The 27,560-nt window shown below is 38.6% G+C and overlaps 1 protein-coding gene across 2 annotated transcripts; it reads left to right on the forward strand.

Annotated features, from left to right (window-relative positions):
* The first annotated feature begins 473 nt into the window (after window positions 1-473).
* On the forward strand, window positions 474-26,750 carry LOC111586823 (GRB2-associated-binding protein 1-like). 2 transcript variants are annotated; one of them, XM_055007427.1, is made up of 13 exons: window positions 474-767; window positions 7,458-7,586; window positions 9,966-10,137; window positions 11,971-12,151; window positions 14,365-15,008; window positions 16,514-16,596; window positions 16,677-16,786; window positions 17,861-18,102; window positions 18,276-18,341; window positions 20,696-20,792; window positions 21,935-22,064; window positions 23,256-23,390; window positions 24,582-26,750. In XM_055007427.1, the coding sequence occupies exons 1-13, from the start codon at window positions 693-695 to the stop codon at window positions 24,780-24,782; spliced, it is 2,265 nt and encodes a 754-aa protein (XP_054863402.1). In that variant the 5' UTR covers window positions 474-692; the 3' UTR covers window positions 24,783-26,750. The 2 variants fall into 2 exon arrangements, with proteins under 2 accessions (XP_054863402.1, XP_054863403.1); XM_055007428.1 differs by lacking the exon at window positions 474-767 and adding an exon at window positions 6,793-7,107.
* Window positions 26,751-27,560: the final 810 nt, after the last annotated feature.

Consider the following 27,560-nt stretch of genomic DNA (forward strand, 5'->3'; position numbering starts at 1 on the left):
CAGATTTAGTGTTTAGATTGTGACACTTGAAGTGGATGTAAAACAGATCTGGTTGCAGTTTTTATCAGAACTCAGATGTGTTTTTAGCCTTGAAAATGTCGTATATCTGTCTGATGAAGTGATGAGGCTCAGAAATTAAATTAAAATTGACTTTTTCCATCATTTTGAGCCTCATAACTTCATCAGAGTGAAATTTCAACCACCCTTATGTACTTCAAGGGTCTGTAACTCTAAAAATATTCACGTTGTGGAGGTAAAACTGCTGCATGTAGCTTCAGTCTGACTGCTGCTGCTCTGTTGGGATCATTATTGTTGCTACGAGGTCTTTAAGATTTGCTCTTTTTTTTCTCTCCACAGTTTCCAGAGAACAGCGTGTCTTTTTCAGCATGAGAATATCCACAGGGGGAGTTTCCTGTTCAGCCCAGCGGTGGGTGGGAGGAGTGAGGAGGGAAGGAATGTCCAGGGCTTTGTGCTCCGTTATCTCCAGACTCAGAGAGAGGAGTGACTGCTGGGAAGCAGGAGGAGGTGTGACTCCTCCACGGCACACTGGAACCACCGGATCCATTCGGAGATCACAGATCCATTTAAACCGACCCGTTCGACACTTGATTGGTCGAGTCTGGGGGATCCTGATTGGAGGATTACCTGCCCCACAGCTGATCAACTGATCGATCGATTGATTGATTGTGAGGATGAGTGCAGCAGGGGACGTGGTGTGTGAAGGTTGGCTGAGAAAGTCACCTCCAGAGAAGAAGCTGAGGCGATACGTGAGTGTTTTACCTTAAATAATGTCATAAAATCTGAATTATAAAGCAGCAGTTTGACAACTTCTGATGACATTTTGTAGGTCGAAGGAGTACGATTTTCCTCTTTCATCCAAAGATTTGTTAATTAACTGCAAATCCTGAACTCAAAGTGAAGAAAAATTAAGTTGTCAAGTCAGTTTCATGAACATGAGTTTAGTTTAAAGTCAGCTAATGCAGAGATTTCAGTTTAAATCACATAAAATATTAAGTTGATGTCAGCACAACTCATTAAAAATATGTTTGTGATGGGAAAAGGTCCATAAATTCCTTTTTACACTCTGAAAAATCATGTTTGAGCTCAGCAAAAATAAAACAAATTAACAGTTTGCATCAATTTTTTAGAGTTCAGACAAATTCTAATGAAATTATATTAAAAAAAAAAAAAAAAAAGAACGAAAATAAAACTCTAAACATTCCCTCTAGAATCAAAGGGATTTTTAATTATTTAATGTTTGGCAGCAGAAACACCAGTTTTTAGGTTGATTCATTAATGACAAATGCAAATTTTTAAGTTGACAATTAGCACTTTTTTATTTTAAATTGTGTATTTGAACTAAAAAAAAATAAAATCTTGAAAACAAAATCAGAAAATTAGAATTTAAATCACACAAAATATTAAATTGATGCAACATTATTGTGTCAACACAACTCATTAAAACTATGTTTGTGTTGGAAGAAAGGTCCTTGAATGACTTTTTATAATCTAAAAATCATGTTTGAGCTCAACAGAAATAAAACAAATTAATAGTTTGCATCAATTTTTTAAGAGTTCAGACAAATTCTGATGGAATTATATCAAAAAAACTAAACACTTCCTCTAAAATCAAAGGGATTTTTAGTTATTTCGTGATTGGCAACAGAAATACAAGTTTTTATGTTGATTATTAAAAAAAGTATTAGATTTTCACATTATTTAAAAGGAATTTTTGTGTCATTTACTTCATTAATGATAAATGCAGGCTTATAAATTGACATTTTTTTATTTTAAATTCTGTATTTGAACTACAAAAAATTTTAATCTTGTAAACAAAACCTGCAAATTTCAGTTGAAATCACACAAAATATTAAGTTAATACAACATTATTACGTCAACAATTCCTGAAAATACTGTTAAATGTCTTAGTCAGTAAATGAGATGTTTTAAATCTTTCAGGTAATGACTGAGAAAACTGATCTGTAGTTTCATTTCTAAATGTTTTTTCTGCATTTCTTGGAGTCAGTAGTTGTTCTGTTTTATTGCTGATTGGAGGAACAGAGTCGGTGGTTTGCTGACCTTCTCAGAAACATTTAGTAGCAGACAGAACCCTGAAACCTGCTGCAGTGGAAACTTGGAGCAGTCTGGAGTTGTTTTTTGATAAAGTGTGCAGCAGATCGGAGCTCTAAATCCTCCCGGAGCTGCTGGGTTTGCAGTGACGAAGCAGCTTAAACACACACAGAGCACATATCTGGGATTCCTGGCTGCTGACTGGAGCTAATCTCATCTCTGCCTCCACACTTTCCTTTTCTTTCCTTCGTTTGTCTCTTTCATTCATGCACTCCTTCTTCCTCCTCCTCCATTGTCGTTTTCTGTCCTTTCCCAGAGGATAAATCTGTTTCTGAGAGTGAAAGTAAAGAGAATAAGTGGGTCAGAACAAACAGTCTGCTGCTTGGTCACAGGAACCAGATCCGACAGAAACACTGGAAATAAACAGAATGAAGGTTTTAATTAGCAGGACTTCATTACCCACAATCCCTCTGGACTCCAGGTCCTCTCAGCAGGGAACGTTTATAAGATGGAACCAAGATAATCTGCTTTTGTTCTTTATTCCTCAGTTAGAAATAAAGTAGTGCACTGTAAAAAGTATTCATTTTCTAATAGATTCTAATTAATTTTCTAATTTAATCTCTCTGTTTTGTTGAATTATAGATAACCAATAAAACTTAACAAATATTATGTACATGTGTTAATGTACACATCAAAAAGCAATTTGTTCTTTTACTGTTTAACTGTGAAATACAGAATTTTTAAAATAGATTTTTAAAAGTATTTTCTTTTCCAGAATATGTTTTTACAGAATATTCTTTACAGATGTTTTTACAGAATATTTTTTACAAAGTATTTTTTGCAGATAATTTTTTGCAGAACGTGTTTTATAGAATATCTTTTACAGAATGTTTTTTTTTTTTGCAGAATGTGTTTTTACAGAATGTTTTTTATAGAATATTTTTGACAAAATATTTTTGGCAGAATATTTTTTGTAGAAAATCCTTTATAGAATATTTTTACACGTTTTTTGTCGAGTGGTTTTTATAGAATAATTTTACATATTTTATGCAGAATTTTTTATAGAATATTTTTTGCAAAATGTTTTATGTAGAATATTTTATTACAGAATATTTTTTACATAATGTTTTTACAGTGTACAGTAAAGGAGGTAAAGCTGTCAGTGAGGATGTTATTGCTGAGACTCTATGATGGTATACACAAGCCAGTGTGTACACAGACACACACTGCTGCACAGCTGTGTGTCCACTGTCAACACACTGAGGGGTAAACACACACACACACACACACACACACACACACACACACACACACAGAGGGTGTGTTCATGTTTCTGCTGAGCGTTGGGAGAACGTTCCTCCTCTAACGCTCCCTGCTCTGCTGAAAGCTGCTGTTATGTAACAAACTAATCACTATCAGCTGCTGCTGCTCAGAGGAGAAGGAGGAGGAGATGGAGGAGGAAAAGATAATGGAGGAGGAGATCTAGGAGGAGAAAGAGGAGGAGATGGAGGAGAGGTTGAAGTAGGATATTGAGGAGATTAAAGAGACAATAGAAGAGGAGGAGATGGAGAAGGATGAGATGGAGGAAGCAATGAAGGTGATTGAGGAGATGAAGGAAGAGATGATGAAGGAGATGGAGATGATTGAGGAGATGATGGAGGAGGACATGAAGAAGGAGGAGATGTTTGGAGGAGAAGGACAAGATGGACAAAGAGGAGACTAAAGAGGAGATAGAAGAGGAGGAGATGGAGGAGGAGAAGGACAAGATGGAGGAAGAGATAATGGAGAAGTTGAAGTAGGAGATGGAGGAGGAAGAGATTAAATAGGAGATAGAGAAGGATGAGATGGAGGAGGAGGCAATGAAGGTGACTGAGCAGATGAAGGAAGAGATGATTGAGGAGATGATGGAGGAGAGGAGATGAGGAGAAAAAGGAGGCGATAGATGGGATGGAGGAAGAGATGAGGAGATACAGAAAGGATGAGATGGAGGAGGAGAAGATGATGGAGAAAATGATAAAGGAGGAGAAGGTGGGAGAGATGAAGGAGGAGGAGATAGAGGAGAAGATGAGGGAGGAGATGAAGGAGGCGATGATCAAGGAAGAGACGATGGAGGAGATGAAGGAGGAGATTAAGGAGAAGGAGGAGCTGATGCAGGAGATAGAGAAGGATAAGATGGAGGAGAGGAAGGTGATGGAGGAGATGAAGAAGAAGATTATGGAGGAGATGAAGGATGAGATACAGAAATGAAGTTGGAGATGGTGGAGAAGATGTTGTGGGAGATAAAGTTTACAGTAAAATGCTCGTCGCTTCCAAAACCTTTCTGTATTTCTACAGTATTAATGTAATAATTTAAACAGTTTATTATTATAAACAGTTTAAATGCGTTCAGCTGTAGAACTTACAGAAAACTAAGAGTTCTCACCACAACACTAGTTTTACAATAACAATAAACCAGAAATACATCCACATATAATTCAAAATAAAGTCTAGTTGGCTTTATTTTTGACGTTTCTCGGTTCTAATGGATATATATGAGTAAATGCAGTTTATTTCTACAGTGAAGGTGTTTAAGGTCATATGTCTGCAGTCTGAAGCACAAGATGCTACGAGAAGATGAGGACTAACAGAAGAGCAGCTGAGGAACAGCAGGAAGCTTGTTGTTCAGGTCTGCTGTTAAATCTGGAGGCAGGACGAGGAAACCTTATTTTAGATCCATTGTGGCCTCGTCCTGCCGAGGTCAGAGGTCAGGGAGGAAACGACGGCAGGAGAGAAGCATGAAGCAGGAAAACAGGTTTTCTTTATTACTGTTGGGCAGCTCAGAGAGGAAAACATGGAGGAAAAGGCACCAAATGAGAATTTACTGTGGAAACATCAGAACACAGCAGCTAAACATACTGTAATTAATGTAGTTTATCTTCTTATTGAGACCGTACATTGATTCTGTTATTGACTGGAGCTGGCAGTGACCTCAGACAGGCTCATAAATGATTCATTTCTAGTTTTCCTGACAGAAATCGACTGATCTTGTTATCTGATTTTGGGATTCTGTGTTTTCTTTGAGGGACACAAGAACGTTTAGTGATCATGAGAAAACAGTTTGTCCTCAGTCCACTAATTTCATCATCTCAGAAAGCTTTAATCATTTTGTGTGTGTGCTGAGGCTTCTAGTTTTACAACAAATCAACTCTGTTTGCGCACAAACAGTTCGTAATTTTCAGGGAGTTCAGTTCAGATGTTTATTGTCCCACAGGAGGAAATGAGGAGACATAAAAACTCAAGGAAACACAATAAAACCACCGAGGACATAATAAACACGCAACACAGGACAATGAAGAGTCCATGTAATCCATGTAATAATGTTATGTGACAGGAAAACAAGTGTCTATTCATAAAATATTAATCTGAACCTGGTTAAAGTAGTGTTTAATTAGAACATCTAAAACTATGTTAAATTAAATAATGGTTTTAAAGACTCTAATATATGTAGAATATATTGAAGACTAATATTTCTCGAGGCTGGTTGTTAAGTATTTACACCTGTTGACAGCCAGGTAAACTGTAACAGCTAATAGTTCTACATGTTAAATAACAAACTACCTGACCAAGCTAACTAGCAGGGTTAGCTGCTAGCTAACCAATGAGCTAAATGTAAGGGTTAAGTGTTGCATTAGTAAATGACTCCCAAACTTTGAGGCTGTTAAATAGCTAACCGAAGTAGCTACCAGGTGTAATTAGCTAAAGGTAATTAACTGAGTCAACTAGCTGTAACCTTGTATTACTGTTACAAGGCTAACTGAACTAGCTAGCAGGTAACTAGCTAAAGGTAATTAGCGGGGTCAACTAGCTGTGACTGTTAACTAGCTGGTGTAGCTAATTACCTTGTATTACTGCTACATGGCTAATTGAATGAGCTAACAGCTGTAATGGTTAGCTAGCTGACCTAGCTAATTATCTTGTATGAACTAGCTAACTGGTGTAATTAGCTAAAGGTAATAACGGTCGCTTGCTAATATACAACCTGTTTAGGTTTAGGAGCAAAACTGGTTAAATTGCATTCGACAAATACGATCTGACACTTGATTAAAATGTTTAAAAAGCTGGTCAACATTATTGACTTGAATGTTTGTAACATATACCTAGCAATCATACTTATTAGGAAAAATAGCTTGTTCAGTTAGCTCGTTCACAGCTAAATAAGCAATCTAACTGAGGAACTACCATTTGCCTGCTAATATGCAGTCTGTTGAGGTTGAAGAGCAAAATTAAAATGATTACATTTGACACTTGATCAAAATATTTAATGAGCTGTTCAACATTAAGAAATGAATCCTATCCAGACTAGCCAACCGAGCTAACTGCGTATATAGTATAATACATACAAACACACATATATTACCTTTATTTAAGAATGTCACTTTTAATCTGCGGAACAAGTTATTTCTACATTTACAAAGGACTTGACTGATATTTCTCATATATTGTTCAGTTTAGTTCAGATAGGAATTGACCTGTTTCTTTTCCCTTAGGGTTTTGCTGTCTGCTAAGATTCCTTGTGTTTGAATGTTTCATGCAGAGGAAGGACTGTACTGTACACAGAGTCAGTGCTGGATTATAAATAGCTGGTGAAACTGTTCCTTTAATTAGAAGGTGCAGAGGAATACGGTCTCTGCTGTTTTGGTCCGGCAGCAGACTGAAGACGACAGAACAAACATCCCAGAGCGGCATTTCCTGAGCAGCTCCTTCCTCGTCCTGTCTGAGTTTGGAAAGAAGGGAAACGGTTTTTAACCACTCCGATCACACCATGCAGAGGTTGTGTTCAGCTGGGACCAGAACAGATGCATGTCAGAGTGCTGGAAACTCAAACACAGTCACAGATTAACGTAGTTATGAAAGAAATTCTCCTTCAAACCGACAGATCCTCATGTGGACAAACAGTTTGAGTTCACTGGTATCAGAGTAGAAGCTTCTTCACACCTTCAGATGATCATGACGTGTCCCTCTCACACTCGACCTACACACTAACAGCACACACAGATGGTGAGTCATGTCTGAAGTATGAGGTGTCCTCGTGGATCATGGATATTTACCCAGAATGCTCGGCACAGGATGCTGCAGGATACTGTCAAACATTCAGCACTTGGCTGCATGTGTGTGTTTTAGCATTCCTGTTCACTGGACTGTAAAACTGAGAACATGAGACAGAGGAACATGACATGAACTGACCTGCAGTCAATAACCCATAAAGGAAGACTAAAGTCCACAGCAGCAGCTGAATGGTTTAAACGGCTGAGAGCTGCTAGTTTGTGTCGCTCTTTAACTTCTATCTTGTTGTTAAAATGAATCTGAAACCCCTTAAAGTTCTTGTCATCTACCCGTGTCTGTCTCAGGCCTGGAAGAGGCGTTGGTTCGTGCTGCGAAGCGGTCGGCTCAGCGGAGAACCGGACGTCCTGCAGTACTACAAGAACCAGCAGTCCAGGCGGCCAATCAGAACCATCAACCTGAACCTGTGTGAACAGGTGACCCTGCACACACCTGACTGTCAGAGAGCCTCATGGTGTCATGACTTCATGCTGTCATTGAAAAACTCATGTATTCCTTTACTGATGAGCAGAAAGACGTGTTAATTATACGTCATATGTTGGGCATATAATCATTTATATTATACACAGTATTGTAAATTATATACACTAGCGTTCAAAAGCTTGGGGTCACTTAGAAATGTCCTTATTTTTTAAAGAAAAGCAGTTTTTTTTCTATGAAGATACCATTAAATGAATGATAGATCCAGTGTAGACATTGTTAATGTGGTAAATGACTATTCTAGCTGGAAACAGCTGATTTTTAATGGAATATCTCCATAGAGGTACAGAGGAACATTTCCAGCAACCATCACTCCTGTGTTCTAATGCTACATTGTGTTAGCTAATGGTGTTGAAAGGCTCATTGATGATTAGAAAACCCTTGTGCTGTTATGTTAGATTTCTGTTTATAAATTACTGATAAAAATGAAGCTGACCCTAGAACTGTGTGGGATACTTCTGAAGCCTATATGAGGGATATGATTATATATAAGGCAAATGAAAAAAGAGTGAGCTGTGAAACAACTAGAAATAGAAAATAGAATAAAACGATGAGAGGAAACCTATCACACAACAAAATCTGATGGAGTTCTTATTGAACTAAAATCTGCTAGAACAGCATTATATAATCTGGTAACATGGAAGGCAGGAAGGCATATTTTATTTACCAAACTACATTTTTTGGAATCCGCCAACAAACCAAATTGCCTTTTAGCACGACAAGCAAGGAATGCTCCTCTCAGGTCCTATATATCAACTGTACTGGATGAGAACAAACAAATTAATGAGAACTTTAAAAGATTGTACAGTAGTGAGGTTGATATGGAGAGACTTAGGACAGCTGGCTTTTAGATAACTTGTGTTTTCTACAATTATCAGAGGATCAATCTGACCTTCTGGAATCCCCTATCTCCATATTAGAACTAGACAAAGCTATTTCCACACTTCAATCAGGGAAATGTCCCAGAGACGATGGCTTCCCAGTTGAGTTTTTTTAAGGTGATGTAGGAGAAAATGAACAATCTTCTGTTAAGGGTTTTTAATAGATCATTTTAGAAGTCTAGGCTCCCTGAATCTATGTACAGAGCTAATATAACATTAATGGCAAAGAAGAACAGAAATCCAGAGCTGTGTGCCTCCTATAGACCCATCAGCCTTCTTAATGTGGAGAACAAAATACTTTCCAAGATACTGGATGTGGATCACATGGGGATTTATCAGAGGGTCAAACTCTGACCACAACAGTAAACGCCTCCTCCATATTATTCATGACCTAAATACTAGTAAAACATCGGGCGCCGTTGTTTCCATGGACGCTGGAAAGGCGTTGGATAGAACTGAATGGGAATACATGTTTGAAGTAATGAAGAGATTTGGTTTTGGATCAGACTGTTGTATAAAACACCTCCAGCCTCAGTTCTGACTAATGTTCTGAACACAAGAATTCAGCTTAATAAGTGGATATGAGGTAAATTCTGATAAGTCAGAAATACTTATCCTGGACAATAACATGAACCCTGATATTATAGGATTTAACTTGAATGTTTAATCTCAGGTTAATCTGTATTCCATATAATAATGTGGGCGTCTTTCCTATAATGTTTAGTTTAATCAGGTTAATTTACATAATGAATATTATATTAATTAGTCATTAAAAATAGTCCTATATACTATCTTGGATAACTCCATCATATTGTTGGGTTTTAACCTTAATATTTAATTAAATAGAGTAAATTAGTCTTTTATATAAAACTGTAGAATCTTCTCTGAAATATTTAAATTATTCTGATAAATTAGTATTTAATAAAACATTGTATACCTTTTGTGTATTTCATTTGTTCAGGTAGATTCATATTTTATGCAATATTTTACCTGAATATTTAACTGCGTTACACTCTAGAGTCCTTTTATTAATATTTAAACTTCTGTACGGCAGTCTTATTTCTATGGTTGTTGTTTAAATCCACCACATAAATATAGGAAAAAAGCAGCGACTTCTTTTGACTTGACTAATACTGACATTGTACTTTTCCGTGTGTTGTCTTCTTGTTTTAACTTTATCCTAATGGTCCTTTTTAAATCCTTGTATTGAAAAGAAGCTGTGTTTCTTCCATTGTTTGCACCTCTTACGTTGTTTTGTTCATATATATTTCAGTTACATCTATAAATTTATGGAAAGCTAATGATATTCTCTAGTAAATCTGGCCTAGTCCACTAATATACAGTGTGGGCTGTTTGACAGGATGGTCTTCATGTTGTCTGCAGTCTGTAGATGTGTCTGTATGAGAGTAGATGAAGTCTGGTGAACTCCTTCAGGTGGACGCTGGTCTGTCCTTCACCAAGAAGGAGCTGGAGAGCAGCTTCGTGTTCGACCTGAGGACGGAGGAGAGGACCTGGTACCTGGTGGCCGAGTCCGAGGAGGACATGAACCGCTGGGTGACGTCCATCTGCCTGCTCTGTGGCTTCAACCCCACCGACGACGGAACCAGTAAGAACGTCTCATCTTCTGCTGAGTCTGAATTTAAATACATGTTGGAACTGTGTGGGTTAATTTTAACTCAGTGGGATAATTTTTTCTGACTGTGGGCTCAGTTTTCTTCACTGTGGCTCATCATTCCTCACTTTGGGCTCATTTTTACAGTAATATAAAGTCCTAACCACTTAGAAATAAATAAACTTAAACTTAAATCTAAAATCAGAACAACTATGAAAAAGGATATTTAAATATCTTATGGATATTTAAATATTTACGTGTTTATTTGGTTTCCTCTCTGCTCTGTGGAAACACTGCCTGCAATTCAACCTGAAAACTCTCTGAGTTTTCCTCACCTGACTGTTGGTCACAGCTGAGTTACTAACAGCTTCATGGTTCTGCCTTTTAGGGCAGAATTTTTTGTTTTTCACAGAATCTGGTTAAAATTAATGATGTATTTTTTAGCTAATTTTTAAATAAGACAAGCGGAAAAATGGATTTTGATGAAATATTGCAGTTTTGAGTGAAAAAATCATAACATTTCTGCCTGATAAATTATGTCATTTTGGTGATTTTTTTTAAAGATAGCATTTCTTTCAAACACTCTGGCAGATTCTGACTAAAGGCTGTCTGTCTGAACAGAATTAGAGATTATAAATATCTTAAACATCAGGAAATGATCAGAAAATGATCAGAATTGAGGAAATTGTGTTTTTCAAGTAGTGATGATGATGGAAGTTCTAATGCAGCAGGACAAACAAATAAGAAGCAAATTAAGTCCATAAAAGCTCACACTGCTGCCTGATTGTCCTCACAGTGTTCAGGTTAATATTTGTGATTCTGGTTTTGAGAAGGGCGGTTTGTGTTTCAGTTTAGATGCATCATGTTGTGCATTAAATCAGGGAGATGTGTGGGATGAAGCTGAGTCAGTGTGAAACCTGGTAGGAGGAGAGAAGACGGACAGACACGCTGAAATATGTCATGAAATATCAGTAAATATCTAGACCAGCTTTCCCGTCATTTCAACTTTTTTTTTGGTTGCCTCGCAGATGTTTTAAGGTTCCATCATGTGAAAAATCTGCTCATATTGTAAATGTAAGTGATGGATTTATGGTGAAATGAGTGGATTTCTGTATTTCTGTATTGATATTAGAAATAAGTGGCCTGATGCACATTTACCAACATGTTTTCATATTTAGAGTGAATTAAACACACCCGGTGAGCTTATTTTTGCCTTAAAGACAAACTAGGGTACAATAATACAAAATGGGAATTTAAGATGTGTTCAAATAATTCAAATATATTTAAAAGCTTAACCATAAATTTTGCACAGTTTGAAGAATATTCAACACTAACTGGACATTTTTGGCTTCATAAATGTAAAATAAGTGGCAGAACTATTGTATTAAAATGCTTTAAACTGTCTTAGTGTTCCTAATAAAAGGACTTCTGTGTAAATAATATCAGAATAATGAAAAGAAGTTGTTTTTTTTGTAATAAAATCACTGCAGTAGAACCATATTCTATGTTCCAACATTTGTCTACCTTGTCAAAGCCTACATTACCCACAATGCACCTCGTCCTGACTTTACACCCACAGATGTTTATGTAGTTTTAAGCCTGAAGTCTTCACATCTGACAGACTTCATAGAGCTCACTGTGGAGACTAAACACCCGTCATAAAAACGACTCCACAGATCCAGCTTTACATTGTTTCACAAACACTCCAATACCCACAATCCCTCTGACCTGATGTTTGCCTGATGGTCAACATTTTAGAAACTTCAGTCTTTATTGCTGCATCTTTTTCTAAATGTAAAACACTCGACCAATGAACTCACCTTTCAGTTCCAGACAGAACTCCCGCCTCCATCCCATCTACGACCCCGACCGGTGGCACCGCCTCCATCGCCACGGTAACGGGCTCGGTCCCGCCGCCGTACGACCCGGTGAGCGTGCGACACCTGGATAACGACGGCAGCTCGGAGGACGATTACCTGTGGTTGTCTCACTGCCAGAGTCACATCAGGTGAACTCACAAATACACACTTTGATCTGAATTTAGATGATTTCATATTTTCAGAGCTGGAAGTTTTGATATTTTTACCCTCAAAACAACCTGTGAAGCTGTTTTCAGGGTTCAGTATCTCCAAAAATAAAACTCCCACAGACATGAAATGTGGTGACGGCACAGACTGAATGTAGAAAGAAGCACAAAATGTTCAATCATGGTGGTAATGTGTCCCCAGAAAGTTCCTGTAAGTGTCTATAAATGGATGGATCCATATTTCTACTGAAATCCTGTCTTTGGTCCATATTTCACCAACTATTGAGGCTCTAACATCAGTAGAATCTGATGTGTGGAAAGTTTGACAGGACAAAGTTCCAGTGTTTAGATAGTTTGACAAGAAACTTGTCCAAAACTAGTAAAAAATTTGCAAAATGACTCAATATTTGTCAGCACAAAAACTTGAAATTTGTTCAAAATGAGTAAAACATTGTCAAAAAATGGAAAAATGCACAAAATGTTCAAAGAACAGTAATTTTGTGTGCCCATAAAGTTCCTATAAGTGTCTATAAATGGATGGATCCATATTTCTACTAAAATCCAGTCTTTGGTTGACATTTCACCAACTGTTGAGCCGAGCCAAGGTTCCTGTTTTTAGATATTTAGACTAAATGTTGATGGTAGGAAACAGGACCTGGTGTTCATAGAGGTCTATGTGTTGGTATTTTATGTGCAAAGTTGCAAGCTGCTTAAATGTTGTCTTCATGTAGAAATTAAACAACATGTGAGGCTGATTTTCCCTGAATGTTCCCAAATTAACACAAAGTTGTGGACGGTGGAGAAAACTGATCTTTAAAGTGACACAGATTGAGCCAAAAATTAAAAGTTTCTTCTCTGTTCGTGGAGGCAAACAGCTGCTGGGTGCAGTTTGGTCAAAAATAGCTTTTAATGAAACAATGAGCTCTTGTTGCTTTTTCCCACTCTGGTTTCTTCATGCTTTGAGTCACAAGTTGCAACCGAAACCTGCTGGACTGATGAAGTCTTTGCAGCAGAGGAGGATCTATTGTGTTCTCATGAAGCGTCCCGTGAAGTTTTGCAAAGTCAACCCTTGTGGAACCATGTGGGTGTGATCCCAGATAAACCAGTAATCCTGCTGCTTCCATCCAGCACGTCTGAACCTGCAGCTAGTTTAGCTCTGAAGCTTCACTTTGGCCTCAACCAGGATGGAAAAGTTGAATTTACCAAGTTTACACTGTTAAAATCTGAAATAGCCAGAGATTCTAAACCAAGCTCAGAGAATTACTGTTCCGTTTGTGGAGTTTTAGAGGCAGATTTCAACATTCTGGAGTCACGTTATGTACAGATACCGAATCACGTGACCTAAATATGTAGCAGGCGGCGGGAATTGATGGGACTCAGAAACACCCCCACAATTTAATCAGTTGTTCCTTGGATCATTTCTGATGGATAAGTCCTGATAAGTCCTCAGAGGTGGATTTGTAGTAGGATCACAATCAGCTGATGTAGTGTTCACTGGTTGTCATGGTTACAGTGACACCGTGCTGCTATCTGGCAATGATACAGAAATCTTTAACAAATCCGTGGATCCAGACTATAAGCTGCATCACTGCCAGAATCTAATCACTTGGTTTTTGTGTCATTTCTGACCTTCTCTGAAAATTTCATCCACATCTGTTAGTCTGTTGATGAGTAATGTTGCTAACAGACAGACAGACAGACCAGTGGCAGCCATCGCATAACTGTGCTTGGTTCCTTGGCAGAGTAATAAGTAACTTTGGACACTAACAGCATCATACTTCCTGAATTCTGTCTAAACTGATGCAGACAAACTTCAAACTCAGACCCTGTTTTAGTTTCTGTCTCTTTAAACTCTTAGTTATAAAATTATAATAATGTTATGATTAAATGTTCTGTATGATTATAAACTACTGTGTGACTGTGAACTCATAGAACCCAATGCACTCAGTAAACTTCCATGATTAGCTCTGGCCATGAAAATACAACAAGCTGATTTTGGGAGCAGCCGATTGAAAGTGGAAAGAACTGATGATAGGACTGTGACTGCATTAAAGCTAAACTGTTTCTTTTTATTGTCTAACTGTGTTCTGTTCTGGTTGATTCCTTGTAAAACATTCACTTTGACTTGAGAGACAATTCTGAGTGAATTTTCTTCACTCTCTAAACTCTGCGTCCGTCCGTCTGTCTGTCCTCAGGCCTCCTTTAGGTTCGTCCACGTCTCTGGAGACCGACTACAGCGACGGCCTCTACCCTCCTGCTGCCTCTTCCTCCTCCTCCTCTTCCTCCTCGCCCTCGCTCCTACCCAACAGCCTCCCGCCTCCTCCCTCCTCTGGCTTCAGGACCGCCCCCTGGACGGTTGCCGCTGCGACGAGCCCCTTCAGCCAATCCCTGGACGCCGGTGTGACGTCAGACCCCCACCGACGGGCCAGGCCTCGCTGCCACCCGTCTCCCCACCCCAGGAAGCACTCTCTGGACTTCCACCTGCGACCCGTAGCCATCCCCCTGGGCGATGACGCCACGCCTCACCCCTCCCTCACCCCTAGTGGGTACCAGATCCCCCGTCCGGCCTCCACCCCCCAGCCGCCGCCCCCTCGCCGCCCGTCCTCCACCCCCAGTGTGGACTCTCTGACCCCAGCAGAGCTCCACGCCTCCACTCCGGCTCCTCCTCCTCGCCCACCCAAGCCCCCCGCCATGGCAGCCCAGGGAGAGGGCTCCTCGGTGGGCACGAGGCCGACCACGCTGCCCCGGACCAGCTCAGAGCCGGAGAGGAGGGAGGAGGAGGGAGGAGGATACCTGCCGAGGAGCAACACCATCACCACACCTGGACGCCTGCAGACAGGTGAGCTCAGAGCAGGAAATACACCTTATTTACCTTCATTTAAACCAATTTAAAAACAGTCAGACTCTCCCACCTGACACGAAACACCCTAAATAACCATATTATATTTAATGAAGCAAAGTTTTACCTTCGTACTGTGAATATTTTCAGAGTTATAGTTCCTTCAAGTACACAGATGTGGGTCCACATTTCACTCTGATGAAGAGATGAGGTTCATAAATGATGGAAAAAGTCCACTAAAAATTGACTTTTTCCATCATTTCTGAGCCTCAGAACTTCATCAGTCCAGCAGATAGAATCATGAGACTTTAGGATGAAAAACACATCTGAGTTCTGTTAAAAACTGACACCAGATCAGTTTCAGCATCAGCATTTTCTCTGCTTTTGAGACATTTTGGACAATTTTTGAGTCACTTTAAAGAATTTTTCACTTTTCAACAAGAATTGGGTCATTTTGAACAGATGTGGTTGAGGGGAAAGGGATAATTTTCCAATATGTACATTTTCTTGAAGACTCCTCTTCACTTGAGTCATTTTAAAGAATTTTTTGACCATTTTGGACACATTTTTAATCATTTTTGTCATGTTAGAGATGTTTTTCTGGACAAGAACTGAATCATTTCAGACAAATTCACAGTAATTTTTTGAGAAGTTTTTACCATGTTGGACAAATTTTGAGTAACTTTGGACACATTTGTACAAAAGTCTAGTCAGATTGGACAGGTTTTGGGTCATTTTGGACAAATCTTGCGTCACTTGGTGAAGTTTTAGTCTTTGTAGACAGTGCATTGTGGGTAAACTTTCCAGGCTCATATCAGCATGTGTGATAGGTGGTTGGTCAGAACAAGTTCTAGGCAATGAAAGGAGCATTTTTACACACAGAAGATACCTGGATCGTCTTCTGGACATGATTCGTTCTGCTGAGAAACAGCATTCTCATACATCCATATCACAACAGAACCAGCTGATACTGAGAAGTTCAGGGGGAACTTCTTTCAGATTTGATCCATTTTATATTATAATGATCCCCAGCAGATGTTGGTGGAGGAAACATCCACCTTCATGTTCATTGAGCAACTGAGTCTGACTAATGAACAAACATCAGAAAACGGTTTATTTCTGACCAACCAAACTTGAATCAGGAGCTGAATGAACTCTTTGTTCTGCTGTGGGTCAAAGTTCTCGTCTTATTAATGAACTAAAGCCAATCAAACTGTAGTGGAACCACGCACAACCTGTTCCTGCTGTGACCACATAATCCCTCAAAACGCTGCCAGTTCTGTACAATAAAGCTTCTTAACTGCAGAGCTCAGATCTGATCCAAAGTTTCAGGTTTAAAACTCTGATAGTTTATAGTATCGATGCAGCTTCTCACAGCTTCTACAGATTCACTGAATCCAGAAAGCAGCAAAAGGCAGCAGTTTCACACTTTAGCTGAGAGCACAAACACCACATTAGTGTCTGCAGACTGAAAACACTGATGATGTTTTGTGTTTGTGTTCCAGGTTGTGATTCCTCCTCCATTCCTCGGTCTCTGTCCGACAGAGCGAGCATGTTTGAGTTCAGCGAGAGCTTCAGCAGCTACTTTGTGAGTTCAGACTCTTAAACGTGAAGAATAACAAACACAACGAGTGGTTTGCTTCATCTCTCCATCATTTCCGCCCCCAGATTAATAAAGGTATGGTGCCTCTGGGCAGCGTCTGCTCTGAAGATGACGATGTGGATGAAAACTACGTTCCCATGAGCGCCGCCACCACCGAGCCGCCAGTCGCTCCAAGGTCAGTTCACACGCCACAGGAAAAGTTCTGTTTTCATTACAGCTAATACTCAGATGACATTACAGACATTTAAGATCTGACAACAAAACCAAACAGCACTGTAGAAGTGATTTTATTACTGCTGGTATTAAAGTAGAGGCTGCACAGTGGATTGGTGATTAGCACTGTCTCCTCGCAGCTAGAAGATCAAATCAGATCAAATCAAAATGTACTTTATTAATCCTGAAGGAAATCAAGATATCCAGCAGCACATTACACTACAAATATACAATGAGGCACAGTGAGGTATAAAAATAATTTAGAATAGAATGTAAAGATCGAACAGTCCATCCATCAATCATCCATCCATCCATCCATCCATCCATCCATCCATCCATCCATCCATCTTCTTTCTCTTATCCGGGGTCGGGTCGTGGAGGCAGCAGATGAAGCAGATCATTCCAGATGTTCCTCCTCCCAGCAACACTTTCCAGCTCTTCCTGGAGGATCCTGAGGCGTTCCCAGGCCAGATGAGATATATAATCCCCCCAGAGGGTTCTGGGTCTACCCCGGGGTCTCCTCCCAGGTGGACGTGTTCAGAAAACCTCCAAAGGAAGTCTCCCTGGAGGATCTGAATCAGATGTCCAAACCTCCTCAGCTGGTTCCTTTAGAGGTGAAGGATCAGCAGCTCTACTCTGAGCTCCCTCTGGATGTCTGAGCTTCTCCCCCTATCTCTAAGGCTGAGTCCAGTTCAATGTTTAGTCCTGTTCTCAGAGTTTTATTCTATCTAATTTCACTTCCATGGAGACGGCTTTCCTTTTCTTCCAAGCATCAGAAGAGTCTGACTTACGCTGGGAGCCATAATGAAGGACAAAAAGTTAGTGAATGTAGCACAATCCAAGGTGGTGTATAACCAGAGAATGGAAACAAAGCTGTCTGATAGCGCTGAAAGACGATGGATTCATCCGCTCCACTCATTAACTAGTTCCAGTAACCAGTTCTGACGTAACAACGAAACGCTGTACATCGTAAACCGAGGACTTCCTGTAATTATTTCTAATTAATTCTAATGATTCTTCCGTCTGTTTACTTCAGGGTGCCTCCAGCTCCTCCCTCTGACTCCACCCACCTCCATGACGGGAACTACGTCCCCATGACGCCGCTCAGCCCTCACCTGCCCTCTGCTGCAGGTGACCCGGCCTCTCTGGGCCGACAGGTGCCTCCACCCGCCCACATGGGCTTCAGGAACCCCCCGCTGACCCCCCCACTCCTCAGGAACACCGTGACGGACGCCACGCCGCCGCCGATCCTCCGCAACCTGAAGCCCCAGCGCAGAGGTCATTATCTCACTGACGTTATCAGAGAAGCATTAGTTCCAGGAAGCTTCTCAGAGTTCATCTAAACTGACCTTTTTTATCAGCAGTCAGTGATTAATTGAGGATATTTATCCACAGAGATCATAAATGAGCTTCTGTGTGTTCAGTTGTTGGGGTTTTTTTTGTGTCTGCAGGAGTTTGTGTGAACCAGACGGTGGAACGAAGCGACTTTCAGACTGCAGCTGAGCCCAAAACAAGAGGTACAAACCACTACTGAAATGACAGATGATACATTTTTAGTCTTTTCTAGATGATGGTTTGACACAGTACTCTTTAAAAATAAAAGCAGACCTTCAGTTAAATTATTTTAGTGAAATATATGTGGGTTATTCACATCAAAGCAGCTTTAAAATCTGTCAGCAAACAGAGCAGCAGGAGTGGATGAAAGAGCAGTTTGGGTGAAAATATTTAATCACAAAATAAAAATCCTCCTTTTCTGAGACAAACAGGCTCAGTTTTAGTTATTTTTTTGGACTTTACATTCACATTTAGGAAGCTGACTAGCAGAAATACTCATTTTAGAAAAAAACACACCTGGAAACATGTTCAATCTGGTTTTTGCAGCATCAGAGTCATAGTTAACGCTAAAGAAAGGAGAGAATTAGTGTTTTTATTATTCAGATGTAGAACACAGAATGCACAGTTCCCTCTGCAGAAGATAAATCACATTTATTTTTTAAATTTGTTTTAAGGTGAAGACACTTCTGGTCCAAAACTTCACCATATTTCAAGCTGATATGTACTAAATATACAGTCAATGTAATAAAAACACCAGTTTGAGATATTTTTATTGATCAGAAAACATCATCTTTTGCATATTTATATCAAAAAACTGAATTTACAGGTTATGTGTGGAAAAACTGTAGCAACTGAATGAAATACGTCACTTCAGCAGATGATGATGGTAGAAACCAATCATAAATCACAATAATACATTTCTGAAGACACTCCTCAGTACAGTAAATAATCACAGCAAGTCTCTGGTTTAAAGACAAGAAAACCACATCCACAGTTAAACTAGAGTAAATCCACGTACCTGCATGTTTCTGTTACTGAAATAGTTCCTTCTTCTCAGTCCAGGTTCCTGTTAGGTTGAATTATTTATGTGCTCTAGCAGGTCAACAAACTGACAGCACTCAGACACACACAGCAGCTTATAGGTACATTAAATAGCAATAAAACATGAATAATGTTCACGGTCAGGTGTTTCTGCAACGCTCAGATTTTACTTCCACTGAAGAGCTTTTAGTTTCACACAAAATCAGCCTCACTGGTTTGTTTTCCACCGTGTGTGTCTGTTCTCATAAAACAAGAAACAACAAGAGTCACATCTAAAGTCCTTTAAGGACATTTTAACTCCATCTATACCTAATACAGTCATAAAAAATCTGTTAAAAGTTCCCCCTGACCTCCTCAGAATCAGCTGATTCTTTATCTACAGGAACTTTATTTAATGAAGCAAAGTTTTACCTTCAGACTAGGAATATTTTCAGAGTTTCAGGTCCTTAAAGTCCCTAGAGGTGGGTCCAGATTTATCACAGATGAAGTTCTGAGGCTCAGAAATGAGCCTCAGAACTTCATCAGTCCAGCAGATAGACACATGACATTTTAGGAGGAAAAACACATCAAGATCAGTTTAACATCCACTCCAGGTGTCACGGTCTAAAGACTATATCTGGTTTTTTGTTCATTTTCTCTATAACCAACTTTGAGCATCAATATTATGGGATGTATTATCGTTACAACAGGAAAATAAGCTGTAAAAGATATAAATATTTTAGAAATTTACTCTGACAGAGAGTGAATCATGTCTATGAGATGATCCTGGTATCTTCTGTGTGTAAAAATGCTCCTTTCATTGTCTAGAACTTGTTCTGACCAACCACCTATCACACATGCTGATATGAGCCTGGAAAGTTTACCCACAATGCACTGTCTACAAAGACTCAAACTTCTCCAAAGTGACTTAAAATTTGTCCAAAATTACCCCAAATCTGTCCAAGCTGACTAAACTTTAGTCCAGATTTTTCCAAAAGTACTCAAAATTTGTGTAACACGACAAAAATTCTTAAGAATCATTCAATTCTTGTCCAGAATGACCAAAAAAAATCTCAAAAATGACTCAAAAAATACTGAAAATTCTCAAAAAGTTCTTTAAAATGATTCAAGTGAAGAGGAGTCTTTATATTGGTTTTCCCTCAACCAAATTTGTCCAAAATGACTCAATTCTTGTCTAAAAAGACCAAAAACTTCTCTAACATGACTCAAAAATGACTAATTACTAATCTGTTGTGAAGCTCAACATAACCCGACAGTCAGTCGACTGAAATAAACCTGATTATTTGATAAACTCACTTCATGGAACATTAAAATATCAGAACAAGGCGTGTCTGCTGTTCTTTTTCCACTAAAATCCTTCACCCTGAAGACTGACAGATTTAGTTTGTTGGTCCTAAAATGTGAAAAACAAGCAGCTCTGCTACTTTCTCTTCCCTTTAAACCTTTGTGGACTCTGTGGAGGCGATCATGAGTGTAAACGTCTGTTGTCTCCCAGTGAAACCAGCTCCTCTGGACATCAGCCCAGTCACCCAGGACTGGCAGGAAGTCCCGCCTCCTGTTCGCTCACCTGTCACTCGAACCTTCACACGAGAGTAAGTGTGTCAGCATGTTGAGCTTTAATGCACAAATATTCCAGATTTAATGTTTAAACACAGTTAGAGGAAGCAAGAAGTGAAGCTGTTCTGCCACCTGGTGGTCGTGGAGGAGAACTGCAGCTTCTAACTATTATTTATATTTATATAAAACATCACTCCTTAAGTTTTATTATCACTCTGTAGGGAGAAAAAATGTGAAATTCTTATATTTTTATTTTCTAGTTGAGATAGACAAGCATCAGATACTAAAGTTTAGCTTGATTTGAGTTTGTTTTTGTTCATTTCTGATGCAAGAAGTCCAATTTAAGCAGCTATATTTTGCAAAAATGTCACTTTTGTAAGGTTTCAATCATGTAGTTTAAAGTTTGCAACAATGAAGAGGCTTTAGATTATAGTAATACATAAGTTTAACTTCATTTCAAATTATTTTCACAGACTTTTCAGCAAACGTTTCAATTCACAGGCTGAAATTTTCCTCTTTCAGGGAGCAAAAATGTCACTCGAACGTTTTAATCTCATAGTCTGAAGCTTTAAAATGTGAATTTGGGATCATTTTTCATGTTTTTTTCACATATTAAAAAAAATCTGCACTGTGCAGCTCTTTTATTTGAGTTTTTACTTTGCAGAAAGGCCAATAAATCTCAGCAGTGAAGATAAACAAACATCAGATACTAAAGTTTAATTAGATTTTAGATCGTTTTTACCAGTTTTTATGCAAATAATGTGATGTATAGAAGCTGTACTTTCCAATATTCCTCTTTTAGAGAATAAAAATGTCACTTTAAGGTTTTAATCTTGTCGTTTGAAGCCTTAGAAATGATCAAGTATTAGATATTAAAGCTGGTGTTGATTGTATTTAATATTATTGATTTGAGTTTGAGAATTAGACTTTATTATTTTTCATTTAGAAGAACTAAAAGCAGCATTAAAAAACTGCAAAACTTCACAGTGCGAAGAGAGAAATTTCCAAAAGACGACTGTAAACAGTTCAAAAAGTGACTTAAATCATTTAATTAATCTTCCATCGGTTGATTAACTGATAATCACTGATTTACTGATCGTCTGATCAGGTTCCAGCAGAACGTTTGAAGGTTTTACTTGAAGAATAAATGATTTATTGTGATTTATTTATCTGTCAGTCCGTCCAGCCGTCGGTCCGTCTGTCCGACCTCGGCTCAGAGCTCCTCCCCTTCTTCCGACTCCGACGACCCCGACGACAGCTACGTCGCCATGACAACCTCCAACCTCAGCTTCAGTGCCGGCGAGTCGGTAAAAAAAAAGCACAAAAAAACACACTTTCATTTACCTTCGTTTAATTCTATCCTTTATTTCTGTTTTACTTCTGCTTTGTTTCTTTAAAAATAGAATTAGAGCATAAAATACTGAAGTTCAGCTTAATTTGAGTTTGTTTTCTTTGAGTTTTCACTGGTTTCTAGACCAAAAATGCTAATTCTAGCAGCTTTATACAGTAATATCTCATTTTAGAAAGCAAAAATGGCATTTTTTTCAAGGTTTTAATCTTATAGTTTGAAGCTGTAACTATGAACGAGCTTCATTTATCAAAGTTTAACAAGATTATAGTTCATTCTTATTGATTTTAATGCAAAAAAAACACGATTTATAGCATCTTTATATAGTAATATCTCATTTTAGAGAGCAAAAATTTCATTTTTTCAAGATTTTTATCTTGTAGTTTGAAGCTATAACAATGAATGAGCTTCATTTATCAAAGTTTAATAAGATTTTAGTTCATTCTTATTAATTTTCATGGAAAAAATGCAAATTTTCTGAAAGCAAAAATGTCTCTAAGGTTTTAATCTTTTAGTGTGAGTCTATAACGATCAGGAATGAATGAATTAGATGTTATAATAATGCTTTAATAACATTTTAGAACTGTAAAAAAAACAAAAACAGACATATCTGACCAAATAACACAGTTGTGAGGGATTCATTTTTGGCCATTTGGTCAGTATTTATATAATATTTGTGCAACACTTCTGTCACTGAAATAAGAAATGCTCTTTCAAGATGCATTTTTACTTTAATTTTTTTCTTAAACGTCCTTTTTGATCCACAGTTTTTTCCCCGTGTACCAGAGCATCAAAAAGTTTAGAAGATACTGAAGTTTAGCTTAAGTTTAATGAGATTTCTTTGATTTTTGATGCAAACAAATAATAGTAATCTCAATAATCCTCTAATTTGAAGCCTTAATGATGACCTGAACATTGGATACTAAAGTTAGAATCACATTTAGAGTTTCAGTGTTCGATATTTGATTGAATTCAGTTCATTTTCTTTCAACTCTGATGGTTTATGAAGCATATTTGAGCCACTAAATGCAGATTATTGCAGCTTTACGTCGGAATAATTAATTCTAGTGAGGAAAGACGAGGCAACACTTGTTGATTTGTGATCCGTGAATGATTTTTAAATAATCTTCTTTCCATCTGAACCCTCCAGTCTCTGAGGCTGATGCTGCACCGGGCCTCAGAGGGCGGAGTCAGCAGCCCGTTGCTACGGCGAGCCAGAGGAGACAAACAGGTGGAGTACCTGGACCTGGACCTGCATACGAGCCGATCAGCACCCAGCAGACAGGTAGCAGCTCAGAACCACAGACCAACACTGAACGACAGGTTTTACATGCTTCTGTTGCTCCAATTATCTTCAATACAATGATCATCCTGTCTGCAGGGAGTTTGGCCACTAGAGGGCGCTAGTTTACAAGTTTAGTCCACAATTACTCCAAACCTCTACAAAATTATATTAATATGAAAAATGATTCAAGCTTTTCTAAAATGACTACAACCTGTAACAAATGACACAAAAATAAGTGAAATTTTACTTGAAACTTGTCCTAAATGAGTCAAAATTTGCCCAGAATGATTAAAACTTGTTCAAAATGACACAAAACAATGTTGAAATATATAATAATTGCTCAAAAATGATTTAAGATCTGTCCAGAATGATGTAAAAAATCATTTAAAATGACTCCAAATCTCCCAAATTCAGCAGAGACGTCCTCAGAATTATTCAAATCTGTTCAAAATTACTTTAAATTTATTCAAAATGACTAAAAAATAATTGAAAATGACTAAAACCTGTACAGGGCTGCACAGTGGCGTAGTGGTTAGCACTTTCGCCTTGCAGCGAGAAGGTCCCTGGTTCGCGTCCCGGCTTTCCCGGGATCTTTCTGCATGGAGTTTGCATGTTCTCCCTGTGCATGCGTGGGTTTTCTCCGGGTACTCCGGCTTCCTCCCACAGTCCAAAAATATGCTGAGGTTAATTGATTACTCTAAATTGCCCGTAGGTGTGAATGTGTGAGTGATTGTTTGTCTCTGTATGTAGCCCTGTGACAGACTGGTGACCTGTCTAGGGTGTCCCCTGCCTTCACCTGAGTCAGCTGGGATAGACTCCAGCCCCCCCATGACCCTAATGAGGATTAAGCAGTGTATAGATAATGGATGGATGGATGGATAAAACCTGTACAAAATGAAGCACAAAACTTGAAAATTTGCTTCAAATGTGTTGAAAATGCATCAAACATGTTCAAAATTCCTTAAAATTTGTCTAGAATGATGCAAAAATAGTAAAAAGAATATATAATTTTTAACCGTATTCGCTGAGTATAAACTATTTTTTTATTCAGATGTAAAATAATCATAAATGTGAGGATTCTTTCTGCTTTTACAGTTTTTTGGAGTAATTTCTGCCTTTTTTTAAACATATAAATGTTTTCCAGTGGGTTGTTTGTGAGTTCTGAGTATAAAAACTTCTATGTGTGAACAGAAACGCTGCACAGCTGAAGGCGGAGTCGGCGGCAGCTACTCGTCTGGAGCCGGCGAGGAGCATGCACGAGGCGAGCGTGCACGAGGCGAGCGTGCACGTGTAGACTACGTGGTGGTGGATCCCAAACGGACCAAAGCTCTGAGGAACACCAGGGAAGCCTGGCATGATGGGAGGATGTCCACGGAGAAGGACAAGAGTTAGGACACCCTCAGTACTCTGTCTGGAGGAAGTAATAGATTACTTCTGACATTACTTCAGCCACACAGTTAGGACACCCTCAGTACTCTGTCTGGAGGAAGTAATAGATTACTTCTGACATTACTTCAGCCACACAGTTAGGACACCCTCAGTACTCTGTCTGGAGGAAGTAATAGATTACTTCTGACATTACTTCAGCCACACAGTTAGGACACCCTCAGTACTCTGTCTGGAGGAAGTAATAGATTACTTCTGACATTACTTCAGCCACACAGTTAGGACACCCTCAGTACTCTGTCTGGAGGAAGTAATAGATTACTTCTGACATTACTTCAGCCACACAGTTAGGACACCCTCAGTACTCTGTCTGGAGGAAGTAATAGATTACTTCTGACATTACTTCAGCCACACAGTTAGGACACTCTCGGTACTCTGTCTGGAGGAAGTAATAGATTACTTCTGACATTACTTCAGCCACACAGTTAGGACACTCTCAGTACTCTGTCTGGAGGAAGTAATAGATTACTTCTGACATTACTTCAGCCACAGACTTAGAATGACGGGTTTATGAGCTGCTACTGATTTAAAATCCATCCATCCATCCATCCATTATCTATACACCGCTTAATCCTCACTAGGGTCATGGGGGGGCTGGAGTCTATCCCAGCTGACTCAGGTGAAGGCAGGGGACACCCTAGACAGGTCACCAGTCTGTCACAGGGCTACATACAGAGACAAACAATCACTCTCACATTCACACCTACGGGCAATTTAGAATGATCAATTAACCTCAGCATATTTTTGGACTGTGGGAGGAAGCCGGAGTACCCGGAGAAAACCCACGCATGCACAGGGAGAACATGCAAACTCCATGCAGAAAGATCCCGGGAAAGCCGGGACGTGAACCAGGGATCTTCTAGCTGCAAGGTGAAAGTGCTAACCACTACGCCACTGTGCAGCCCCTGATTTAAAATCATTAAAAACATTTTCATTAAGGAAAATAAAGATTAAAGAAATATTACAATATTTATATATTTATGTTCCATGGAAATATTAAGTTGAAGTAATTAAATTCACAGAATTATTGAGTTGAAATTATTAAATTTACAGTAAACATAACTTTACAGTAATGTTGAGTAATGTTGAGTTAAAATAATAAAATTTGCGTAAATGTTGAGTTAAATTCAGAGAAATATTGACTTAGAGGATTTAAAATTCACATAAATTTTGAGTTGAAATAATTTAATTCACAGAAATACTAAGTAATTAAATTGACAAATATTTAATTCAATTCACAGAAATATTGAGTTAAAGTTATTAATTCATAAATATTTCATTAAATTCTCAGAAATATTCAGATAATTAAATTTACAGAAATATTGAGTCAAAATTATTAGCTTCACATAAATATTTAATAAAATTCACAGAAATATTCAGTTAAAGTAATTAAATTCACAGAGATATTGAATTAAATTCACAGAAATATTGACTTAAATCAGTCAAATTCCCACAAATATTAGTTATCTTAGTCAAAAATGACACAAATATCAGGTTCAAATTATTAAATTCACAGGAAATACGGTAAAAACGGTCAAAATCATTGATTATAAACTCTTTTTCATGTCATTACATCCCACAAATTTAAAAAAATCTGAGGTTGAAGTCAGTAAACTGACATTGTTCTGACAATTCATTGTTGATTTATTGATCTGTTAATCAGTAGCAGCTTCTAAACCCTTCAGTAAAAACATGTTGCTGCTGATTTAAACTCAGAATCTGATGACTAACTCAAACACGTGTCACAGGAAAGAGTCTCGGGTTAAAATAAAGATTTATTATCTTCATTCCTCCTGCACAGAAAGAATCAGTTGATGCTGGAATGATTTATATGTTTGGAAGACAGAATTCAGAACCGAATTTCCCTCTGGGGATTAATAAAGTCTGTCTAAGTCTCAGACACGTAGAAATCTAGTTTGACCTGAATGCTGCGATTCTTGCTGAAACAGAAAAGAATCAGGATGAATCTAATGATCAATAAATCAGAGAATCTGAAGAATTCTCCACACAAATCTGATCTGTCCACAGGATGGACGAAATCTGTTCACTAATGTGATGAAAATAGAATAAACAACAAAATAAACACGACAAAATAACACAACGTTTCACTCTGATCTCTGCTACTGCATTTTCATTCTTTCATGAAATAAGAGCAAAGACGAGGTGAAAACGGTGCAAAGTTTCCCTCCTCCCTGGATGTTTTCACACAGTCTCACCTATGGATGTTGTTGTCATGGTGACCAACTCCAAACAACAACATGCAGGGCAGGTAAACAGAAAGAACCATTAAATTAAACCATTAAATGAGAAGGTGTGTCCAAACTTCGGACTGGTGGTGTAATTATTGAGGTTGAAACTCTTCAAAACCACGAATGAATGTGACTGTTGTGGTAAAGTTCATTCTGACAGATGACTGATTTACATCCCTGCAGTCTGAGGAGCAAACACACCTGAGCAGGTGTTACTGCATGTGAGACGTCCGTCCTCTGCAGCTGATCTGCTGGCTGACTCACTGATGGTAACTCACTCAGCGTTGTTGTTGTTGTTGTTGTTTAGTCACCATGGCAACCAGACCTGAGGCGGTTCTTATAAGTTGACCTGCTTTTCTGGAACTGAATCAGTGTGACGACGACACTGGAGGAACGAGCTTCAGTTTGGAGGCTGGACGTGAGTTTTACACTTCTGCAGAAAGATGTTCAACCTTTCTGCACACAGATCCGTCAC

Source organism: Amphiprion ocellaris, chromosome 23 (assembly GCF_022539595.1).
Source record: "Amphiprion ocellaris isolate individual 3 ecotype Okinawa chromosome 23, ASM2253959v1, whole genome shotgun sequence".
NCBI classification, from domain to species: Eukaryota; Metazoa; Chordata; class Actinopteri; family Pomacentridae; genus Amphiprion; species Amphiprion ocellaris.

Coding starts and splice junctions, on each gene's coding strand:
- LOC111586823 (XM_055007427.1), top strand. CDS start 693: ATGAGTGCAGCAGGGGACGTGGTGTGTGAAGGTTGGCTGAGAAAGTCA. Junction 10,138..11,970: donor CCCCACCGACGACGGAACCA/GTAAGAACGTCT, acceptor CTCACCTTTCAG/TTCCAGACAGAACTCCCGCC. Junction 20,793..21,934: donor ACTCGAACCTTCACACGAGA/GTAAGTGTGTCA, acceptor TTTATCTGTCAG/TCCGTCCAGCCGTCGGTCCG.